This window comes from Apis mellifera, linkage group LG1 (assembly GCF_003254395.2).
Source record: "Apis mellifera strain DH4 linkage group LG1, Amel_HAv3.1, whole genome shotgun sequence".
Classification (NCBI taxonomy): domain Eukaryota; kingdom Metazoa; phylum Arthropoda; class Insecta; order Hymenoptera; family Apidae; genus Apis; species Apis mellifera.
In genome coordinates this window covers 479,397-490,572 of record NC_037638.1, presented here as the reverse complement: position 1 = coordinate 490,572, position 11,176 = coordinate 479,397, and the positions used below count along the sequence as shown (strand labels likewise).

The 11,176-nt window shown below is 41.7% G+C and overlaps 1 protein-coding gene across 5 annotated transcripts in view; it reads right to left on the bottom strand.

Moving 5' to 3' along the window:
* Positions 1-5,325: 5,325 nt before the first annotated feature.
* The window catches only part of LOC410771 (WD repeat-containing protein 47), a 61,216-nt gene continuing 55,365 nt past the window's right edge, over positions 5,326-11,176 (bottom strand). For 2 of the 5 annotated variants that reach the window (XM_016918144.2, XM_016918147.2), the window contains exons 8-11: positions 8,843-9,012; positions 8,274-8,581; positions 7,461-7,701; positions 5,326-7,336 (exon numbers count right to left, since the gene is read on the bottom strand). In XM_016918144.2, the coding sequence (XP_016773633.1) occupies positions 7,191-7,336; positions 7,461-7,701; positions 8,274-8,581; positions 8,843-9,012 (865 nt within the window). In that variant the 3' untranslated portion in view covers positions 5,326-7,190. The remainder of the gene's footprint in view (positions 7,337-7,460; positions 7,702-8,273; positions 8,582-8,842; positions 9,013-11,176) is intronic. The other 3 variants (XM_006557369.3, XM_006557372.3, XM_016918148.2) reach the window with 2 other exon arrangements.

Here is an 11,176-nt window from a genome sequence, read left to right as displayed (position 1 = left end):
AATTTTCAAGCTTCAAGTTCGAGAAATCAAATCCGATCGAAATTGAATTAATTATCGAAATAGAGTTGGCGATACACGCGATATAATAAATTTCGCTAATAACATCGCAACAGGTTTGACAAGGCCAGGTAACGACTCGCTAATCCCCGACAGGGAGGAGGAGGAGGCGGCTCTCGCAGCCGGTGTTTACACGCTGATGATTTCCGAGGGCACGAATTCTTCTTCCCCTCTCCCTGACGGGGGTATTTAGTCCAACGGGCGTATTTACCCTCGAGAGACAGGGTAATGGGCCGGCAATTAGACGGGGAACGATTAAAACCGACCCTTAATTGGCCACGATAGACCGCGCAGGATTCACACTCGCGCGCACCACTCTCCTTCATCCCTCTGGGGGTCGGTCCACCGCGATGGCCCACCTCCTCCTCTCTTCGTCGGTTCCCTGCAGTCGGTCCATCCTTCTCTCGCCGCCTCCCTCGCCTCGACAACCCGCGGCGATAAATCACGCGAGCAATCCTTGCAAGCAGTAACTATGGTAACCGATTCGCGTTCCGTACGACTCCCGTGAGATATTAGCTATTGCCGAGACTTATGGCGCGGCCCCACCCCTCGCCCCGTGGCTATGGCCCCGGGAATCACCGTGATCGACCTTGATTAATCGCAAAGATCGCGAGCGACGAGTCTTCCAGATCTTTCGAATCCTTCGAACGACGTTACGCTTTGGAATAAAATTTAGGATGAAGCGTGTGTAAAGTTTTTTTAATTTAAAAATTTCCCCTCCTACGAGTTATCTTTCTATCCAACTATACGTGCTCGTTACACGTTATTTAATTATTTATTCAAAGAATATGTTTTTTCTTAATTGAATAGTAATCTTTAGTTTATCTCTAATTATCATATTTTTCTTTTCTTTCACAAGCACGTGATGCAATTAATTCTTACACGTTCGTAATCATCATTCACAGCTGTTACTGTTTCAACCAGCCTTTTTTTCCTTTCTTTCTCTCTTTCTTTTTTTCGCCGATCCTCTCATTCGTGACGATGCGAGGAGCGGAGGTTAAATTAACAGCCGAGATAGCCATTCGTCGTAAATTCATGCAAATACTTTTGCAAAAATACCTATAATAATAATCTCGACCCATAATCACCCCTCCTCTTTTCTTTTTTTTTTTTTTTTCATTTTTCTCCCCTTCTTATCCATTAAATCTGCGCGTTCCGTCTTTCGGCTGCTCGCCTTTCTTTTCATCGTCCTTTGTCACGCGATGTTTTTACTCTCGCGCTCTTAATCACCGTGTTTAAAGACAAAGAAATTCGTGTTTCGCGGAAACGTTGGCGCGTGGTGATTCGAGTAGGTGCGACCAACGAGCCATCACGCGAAATTATACGTGTTTCCCCGTATTTTAATCCCGATAATTACACTCTTTCACCGGTGATTTCGTCTTTTTCCCCCGGTCCTCCTCCGTTAATAACGTAATAATTCGTTTAAGAAAGAAAGTTGAATTTCTAATGCACCAGAGAAGCGAAAAAAAAAAGAAATATACCCCTCTTAAATTGCAAGATTACTTTAAATCATGACAATCTACGTCTCATTAGTCGGCCTCACTTTTTTTCGATACTAACTAGTTCACATTAAACAAACGTTCTTTTGTCGTCTCTTTATCGATATATTTATCAAAAAATCATCCAATAAATATCTTCGTTAGCGACTATATCGACTTTTCGTTATTTATAATCGAAAGAAGAGGCGAAACAAAAAGGAGACGCGAAATGCGCCGTTGCGCTCATTGAAATCTCTCCATCTACGCGTTTCATTCTCGCCAGATGACCGTTGTCTCTGGACAATTGCCCCTGGCCTCGACCCCCGATCATTACGAATTTCTGGTTTCGTCGTTTAGGCGGCCGTTTACCGGCCGAGAGAGGGAAAGGATGACGGAATCATCTTAAGCGGCAAATTACACGTATGCTAAGTGGGCACGATTCAAATTATTATTATCGTCATGATGCCCCGGCCCCAAAGGACTCGCTCTTCCGAGAATGATCGCACACGCTTCTTTCCTTTCGTTTCTTTCGCTGTTTTTTTCCACGTCCCTCCCTTCTCCGTTTTCCTTTCCTCATTTGAATGCGATCTTCCCCCACAGAGGTGCGCACGCCACTCCTTTCTCCTTTCTCGCAGCAAGAAATATCTCTATCGAAATAATCGCGATAGATTTGTCTCCACTTTGACATTCCTCTTGTTCTTTCATTCTTATCGACAATTAAAAATTACGAAGAAATTGAAAATGAAAACGGAGGAGAGGAGAAATTGTCTCGATCGAACAATCGAAGAATTATATAAATTCTTGAAAAGCTTTTCTTGTCGAAAAAAACTCGAGAATGGAGAACCACTGAAGAAATGATAGAGTATACGCACAAAGCAATCCCTGCAGTCGGAGCAGCCGTTCCCGTGATACGTTATTAATTTGAATACCCGATGAATTATTTAACGGTGCGATTAGCCTAATGCATCGCGACTCCTCTTCCATTAAAACACGGCGAAACGATGTGTGCTCGTGCTCGACCGAGGAATCATCATCCGCGTTCGGTCACGGTATCCTTCGCTTCCCTCCTCCTCCTCCTCCTCCCTCCTTCGCCTCTTTTAATTGCGAGTCCTCTATCAGCGGAACGAAACGCGCAACGAATCATCTTCCCGGAACCGTGACGGCTCGATTATTATTATTACATATCGAAACGCAATTTTTCCCTCTCAAAATTCCCCACGCGGCCGTTTGCCGGCACGCGCCAATTACTCACCTCTATTATCTTCTCTCTCTCTCTCTCGTGGAATTTCCTTGTTTTCGATCTTATTCTCTCTCTTGTCCCTTTAATAAGATAATTTATGGGCGACGATTCTTAAATTCTTAAATTCCTCGTTTCGAGGCACATTAAAGGTAGCCACCAGTTGTTATAATACCTTTTTCACTTTCTCTCTATCATCCTCATCTTTATATCTTATTCCCGTACGACGTGATTATCGAAATTTGTGGGCTAGGAGAAAAGGTGCGGCCTCTCTGGAGGGTTCGAAAAAAATTATAGAGATAAAAATCCTGGCGAGAAATAAGGATAAAATAGGATAAAGGACGAGTTTGAAAAACTTGGTTTCGCATTTTTTCTTCCTTTCTTTCTTTCTTTCATTCTTTTTTCTTCTCTTGGCTTCCTCGATGGCCAAGATTGTGATTTCGAATCGCACAGCCCGGGGTGGCAGTGTCTCTCCTCGTCTCTTACGTCCAAAAAACGTAACATTACGAAGCAAGCTCGGGGGGCATTCCTCTCAGTCTGTGCAACGCGGCGGATGCGCGGATCCTCCGGCCAAAGGATAGGGGAATCGTAGGTGGTGGAACAACAGAAGGGAAACGGATCCATTGGCGCCCCATCAATTAGGGTTATCCTTAGCCCGCGGTCACGATTTCCAAGGATATTTGCGAACCGACAGAGAGACCCAGTTCGACGAATCTCTCTCGAAGAGTTTCATGGTTCTCCCTCCGAGGGGAGAAAGAAGTTTTTTGGAACGTTTTATCCCCGACCGGCCATTTTCCAACACTTATCCCGGATCACGTTTGTCGCCGGGACAAACAAGAGATCTTAGAGTGGAATCGTTGTAAAAATTCTTCCCAATTTTCCCTAAGGATACAAGAACGAACGGTCGAGAAACGGAATCCTCTGTCCTCTATTCGAAATTTCGTAAACTGGAGCGGTTCCATGGAATTTCGGTGGCATAATTACGGCAAACTCCATTGTTGGACTTGACCCACAACGCGTAAAAAAGCGCGCGGGTGGAAGATTGCATGATTGCCCGGTTATTATGGGAAATTTTCGAAAAATCCAGGTAGGTATCCTCTCTCGAGAGAGGAGGAGGTTAATTCTCCGTCTATATGGATTTTAAAAAATCGATGGATCTATTAACCCTGCTCGATCGCTCGCTTCGATCGAAGAATTAATTCGCCAACGGATATGTATTCTTAAACGATGCATCAAATCGTTTAACGTCGTAAGCATTTGTGATTTTCGCAATAGAAATGGTGGAAAAATAACACGGTTTAATAACGTAAATTTTATTGTTTAAATTAGACGTGACAGTATTATGTCGTATCTACAGGAAAAGTACAAAGTTATAAGTTATGCTATATGTATATAATATGTATATATATTTATATTATAATACGGTATAATTATCGTACGAGATAGCGAAGAGATTTTTTTTCTTTTTTTACTTTAGTAGCGTTTGTTTACGAGAATTCGACGGGGGTGAAGGATTATATTTAGAATCGTCGAATTGTGTTGATTCTTAATATCTGAAACCGGTAAGGGCAGAAAGAGAGAGAGATAGAGAGAGAGGATTGATAGAAACGGAGGAAGAGGAGGAGGAGGAGAAGGAGGATGCGAAAAATATAAAAATAAGTGTGTGCGAATCGCCGAAAGCAGTCACGACAGAAGGCACGACAAATTGCTACACGAAAGCAGATGCTCGCGGACATTTTCGTTTTCGTTTTCCTTTTATCCATCATCTCGATCACGATCGATCGCGAGGAATAACACGTTCCCAACTCATTTCGGACGAAACGAAACGATTCGATCTGAAGGCAGCATCATGCATATGCGGGAACGAAACCACTTCTGCCATCGCTCAAATCATTCGATCGCACTTTCTTCCCTTCCGCCGTTCGCGCGATCAGATCGATCAAACACGTCTCTCCGTCTTTTATTATCGCCGTTTCTCGCAATTCGATTCCTGTTTCTCTTCCGCATCTCTCTTCGTATATCATCGGGGTACATGTGTGTGTGTGTGTGTGTGTGTGCATAGAAAGAGGCTTTTAAGACTTGGTGCTTAGATTCGAATGAACGGATGACGGAGCGATATAGAAATATATATACTCGTCGTATTTCGAGGACAAAAGGAGAGAGAGAGAGAGACCCGCGATTATTAACGCTCGCTCCGATCGTGCGAATAGCTCGAGGAAATCGTGCGTTTACGTATTTACAAGGGAAAAATGCGATTCGTTCGCTCGCCTATCTATCGAGCAGCGCGACACTTTCTCCCCCTTTCCCCCTTTATTTTTTCAGGGATTTTTCACACGGCTTTGGCGATTGCGATACAAGCGACAACGTAAACTATGTAACACACCGCGGTGTGAACGTGGCTTGTCACGCGTTTGCTTCGCTCTCGCGACGTCTTCGAAACGTGAACGGGAGCTTTCCTTCCTTCCTTCCTTCCTTCCTTTCCTCCTTCCCTTATATTTCTTCGACGCTCATACGGAGAGAATCTCGTCTTATCCTCTTGGTAAAAAATAGCGATTAATAATGAGCGTACGTATATGTTGTGTTCCTCTTAATATGAGATAGGTATTTATATTATTATTATAATATGCGTAATATGCGAATATTTGGCGTAACTTCGGGGGATCGATAAGACAGGGACGACGATTTGGTGGGAAGAAACGCTTCGAAAACGATTTAAATTAAAAGGTAAAGAAAAAAATTAAGAAAAAAGAGGAAAAATCCTTAAATAAGAGAAAAAAAGAAAAACGACAATCGATTATAATTATATACGGCTATAATACGCAAATGAGGGAAGATGAAATAGAAAAAAAAGAAAAGAAAAAAAACGTACACATACACGCACGCATACACACAGACAGACGCACACAAGCGGATGGAAACTCACCGATCAAAATGGATAAGTAAAATTTACAAGTATTTTTTTTTTCTTCACGAGTAATTCTATAAAAGAAATATTTGCAACGTAAAGTAATAAAGTATCGAGTAAAAGGAAGAGAGCATTCAGAATCTAAAAATTACAAAGGGTGATTACGGTTATTATCGGGAATATTTTTCTTTTTTTTTTTTTTTTTTTTTTTTTTTGCTTTTCTTTCCCGTGATTATCGTGTTTTAAACTCTATGCTAAATGTACAGCGAGTAAGAAAAAGTTGTTCACAGCGACTACAATTAAAACATTATACAATCATATTGATCGATATCGATATTTGTAGAAAAAAAAAAATGCTTCTTATATATATATATTTTGATATCGCAAAAGAAATATATTGAATAAGTATCTTTAAGTATTATTACGTCCAATTTATCGATAATTTTGTAAACGAGAAAAAAAAAAGAAACAAATATCGATTTAAGGAAGAAATATCTTTACACATATCTTTTCGTCTAATACTTTAAAAAAGGATATAACTGTATAATCCTGTTTTAATTGTAATTAGTCAATGTGTGTGAATACTTTTCATACTTACTGAAGGTACTACTACACCGGGGACAAAACACGAAATGATCGCGAAATGAAATTCTATACAAAAAAAGAAAAAAAAAAAAAAAAAAAGAACAGAGAAGACAAATGGTAATACGCGGTAATCATCGATAAAGAAATACGCTCACGATAGTTTTTTACGAAAATAGTTTTTCCAAAAAAATAAAAAACTGGGATGTCCCTCGTATACGATGCATATAACATGCGAATACCATCGTGACTCGTAAATACTCGCGATGACGAAGTTTTCCTTGTCGGTTCTTCCGCAGTCTTATGATTCCTACTCAAGACGATGACTCGCCGTCAATAAATGGTTAACGCCTCTGAACGCTGCATCGTCTCTACGCGAAAATCCACTTTCACTCCTTCTCGTCCGAGGCTCTCGAAGCGTTGTAACGTTTCATACTTGATATAACACCGTTAACAATGTTTCCTTCTGCGCGGTTTTAATTTCTTTCTCACACGCGCGCCATTTTGATTCAACGCGTTTTCAGGAAACTTTAATTGGTCATGGTTGAATTATGCGTGAACACGTGGAGAGAGAGAGAGAGAGAGAAAAAAAAAAACTTTTCTTCCTGATTTAATAACGCTTCGCTCGATACGATTTCACGATCGTTCGTTCCCCCCCTCCCACGCTATCCGGTTTAAAACGATTTTCCTCGTCCGGATTTCTCTCTCTCGAATTATAAAAGGATCGAAAGAAAAGAAAGAAAGAAAGAAGGAAAGATTCGCAAATTCGCTTCGTTCCGTCGAGTAAAAAAATTACGATCGATTGTTAACATCGAGGGAGAGAAAGGGCGAACGATCGTGATCGATACGGTGTGTGCAACAAGTATGCGATTGTTCCTGAAAATAATTCCTGTGAGAAACAAATCGCGCGTTTGCATCGACGTTTGCCCGTCTAAACGGGCGGCAGAGCCCACAGCGTTGCTGTCTTGTCAGCGGAAGTACTGAGGAACGAGAATTCCGTCGGGTGCCATCGCCCCGATATTACTTTGTCCTGATGTTGCGCTACGACCACGCTGGGTAACGGCATCGTCAAATCACCTGCGAAAATATTTTAACAAATTGTACTTCGACCAGATCATAATTTTCCTTAATTGAAAACAGATAAGAAATAATTATTTGGGAATACGAGTAAAGTTGAATAACGGAAAAAAAAAAAATTTACCTTGCAGATCGGTCAGAACGAGCTTGTTATCGTAACCGCCCGTGAGCAAGTAGTAAGCCGAAGGGGAAAAACGTATGCTTCGGATGTCAGCGGCGTGGGGCTTGAAGCATTGCACGGTTCTACCGCCTCGGATGTCGAAGAGGACGCAGCTGCTGTCCTCGTGGCCGGACACCAGAAGACGCCCCGACGGATCGACGCAGAGCGCCGCTACCGGGCTTCCCACCTGCAACGGGATCAAATGCTGATCAGACGCGCGATACTGATTCCGTTCCACCCTCTTTCCGTGTACGTCCGATAAAAATTCGATCCTTGGATGAGACAGAGAGTAGATGCGAACTAGAAAGAAACGTGTGGAAACGTGACGTTCGTGTGAGGGAAGAGAGATGATCGGTGCGATTCGAAAAACGTGGGTCGAAAATTTTATCGGACGTAGAACTGAAAAACGAAACTTAAACAACTTAAAAAAGTCGATGTCGTCGACGATGCATGCTTGGACACTGGTTATGAATTACAGAAACCCTTTCCGCATCGATTTATTTATCGATCTTATTTACTTTATATTATATATATATTTTTTTATATATATACACATTGGATTGGAAAGAATTCCTCCAATCGGATGACGGGACAGAAACGCTAATTGAGAATCTGAAGAAACACTAGTCGATGGATTTGAAGGAACGAAGAGCGATCGACAAATAGATGTTAGAATATTTCAATCAAAAGCTTCTCGAATTGCTGCGCTCTTCGAATCCTTGGGATTCTAAAGTAAGAAACACGTGGCATTCCTTCGAAATGGAACACTCAACTAACCCTGCTCCCAGGTACCGTCGCAGGCGTCACCATGTTCACGCACCCCCTCGTTCTAAGATCCCAAAATCTGACCGTTTTGTCCTGCGACCCGCTCACGAACATCGCGCCTCCCCAATTGTACAGGGTGAGCACGTGTCCGCTGTGACCGCTCAGCGCTTGGAAGGGGGTGCCTGTGGCGCAATCGGTGACGTAGATCTTGCAATCACCGGCACCGCCGCTGATCAACAAACTCGACTTGTTCGAGGTATCTTCCAGAAAGCACAGATCGCGAACCGTGCCGTCGTGCATCGTAAGCTCCACTTCTTGACCTGAAAAGAACGGAATCGGAAGAAGAATAAAGGTTTCTATTTTTTTTTTCTTTAAAGAGTTATGTCACGCAAGAATTATATAGAAGAGACGACAAGTCGAAAGTAAATGAGAGGCCGTTTCGAGAGCAAGTAGATACGATGAAATATAGCGATCGTTGTTAGTGGGACAGTGGGTGAAAAATGTTGGAAGAGAAAAGAAGGATGTGAAATCTTTTAACCGTCGGTGGTTTTAATCTCTCCGGACGATGAAGACGGGATTACCTTCGAGATTTGATGTATCGGCGTTGAAGCGCATCAATTTGACAGTTTTGTCGTTGCTTCCAGTCGCCATCAATTGGCCATCCGGTGTCCACGCGAGGCAATATATCGAGCCCTTGTGGTGCTTCGTTCTCTTGAAGAGAACTGTGGGCTGATACGTCTGGTGATCCTCCCTGAAACGAAATCGTCCGATTATCCATTTTTTTTTTTTTTCCCCTCCGCTAATATTTCTTCCATTCGTTCGTTTCGAGCGATCGAGAAACACGCCTGTTCCATTTCACCGCTCAAGTATCACCGGCAAAACAACTAATAAATAAATCACGCCGATTGCGAATTGCGTTTCACTCTTGTTCATCCAGCAGCTTTCCATTTCGACGCTAGAAATTAATTTAAAGCGTCGATCAGAGATATCGATCGTTATAAATTGAGAGAAAAAAAGATAAACGAAGAGACGTTTCGTAGAAAATATATATAATATTTAAATTATTTTGTCGCCAATTACTCGGAGAAAATTTCATTCTATTTCCCGCGTATCGTTTATTTATCTCGACCCACAAACGATTAAAAGAAGAAGAAACTCGAACGATCGACAAAGATCCAAGATCGCGAGAAAAGAGCGGCGAACCCTCCCTAGTTCTCATGCGTCACTTTCCTTCAACCTCGTTTTCTTTCTTCGTTCCCATCCGATTGCGCATCGTCCTTAATTGAACGAGCAAACAAATCCATCCACGGAGATCGCTTCGTTTGGTGGAAACGAGAGAGAGGAAGGAAGATCGTCGATCGTCGATACGATTGTCGAAACAGAGGAGCAACAGCTTTCACACCAGCCAACCTTTTAATTAACTCGTTGCAAGTTTTCTCTCGACGCGATATCGCGTATTATTTTCGCGTATTCGAGGTTGTTGGCCCGTTCAAAATCGATCTCGATCCCCTCGTCTCCTCCCTCCCGCCGCAGATCTTTTCACTTTCTTCTTCCGTGGAAGAAAGAACACGCGAAGAAGAAGAAGAAGATCGCGTGTTCGAAATTGTTCGGCGGGCCAACAACGATCTCGGCTTCGAGAGGATTCGAGGGGGATTTTCAATTGGTCCATTAGAATCGTAACGCTACTGTTACTTTCTCCAAAGATTGGAGAGCCAAGTCGAGGAGGAAACTTGGTTGGCTCGGTCGAAGGCGTTCACGGTGAATCCGCAGTGATGGAGCAACATGCAAAATTGCGGCCTATCTCCGGTGAAACTGCAATTATGATAAACTGGAATTGCTGGGTGGATGTTTTGCAACTTGTTGTTCGAGGAGGATGGAGGATTTTTTTTTTTTTTTTTCCTTTTTTCGACTCTCTTTCCAGAAAGTGTTTTCGTATTTTTAAGCCTCCATCCGAAAGAGGAAAGCATGATCCACTTTTTAACAACAACATTTTTTAAACAAAAGCAAAAACTTACGAAAGGGAAAAGACGACAAATTGCGAGGAGTAAAATTTCTAATGAAAGTTAATTAACAGTTTCAATTGCTTCTTTAATAAATAAGAGAAAATAATGACGGTTAATAATCTTTTTCTAATTGTTGTAAATTTTCAAACTATATCTCTTCATACATAAGTGAAATTTAGATGGAAAAATTTGAATTTAAATTCATCTGATCTCGAAAGAAAAAATAAAACAATAAAAGAAGAGATTGGTTTATTTTTACCAGAACCAGAAGAATTCCAGTTCTCTTTGCTTTTTTCCTATATTTATTTCAAAAAAATGGGATCGATGGCGAGAAGAAACCGCATCAAATTGTACCGTTTTTTGCGAAAAACGAAGAGATATATCCTCTTCCCTTATCGATCAACCGAGCTGTCACGACACCTCGAGTTTATCACGTTCCAATTTACACCGAGGGGGAAACACAGTGTGTGAAACGGATAAGCGTCGAGTTGATGAACGGCGCGCGGAAAAACACAGACGAATACCTTGACGAATGAAACGATAGATTTCTCACCGACACTTTTTCTTTTATTTTTTCTTCCTCTTCTTCTTTTTTCTCATTATAATTTGCACGGATGGAAAAATTTCTAGTGGACATACTGCGATTATGAGAGATGGAAGAAAGCGGCTGAGTAATTGAGGAATTTGTGTTTCGAGGAAAGTTCCGGGGTAGATCGAAATGGTTCGACAGCCGACTGAAAAGTCGAAGGAAAAGAGTAGTTGAGAAAGGCTTTGTCCGAGTATTTAACACTTGACATTTATTTAAAGGTATTTCTTTTTTTCTTTCCCCGGATAATAAGAAATTATAAGAAATTTTATAATATTTCAAATGTCGCCACACTGTATTTTCTATCTCATTAACGGAAAACTTAT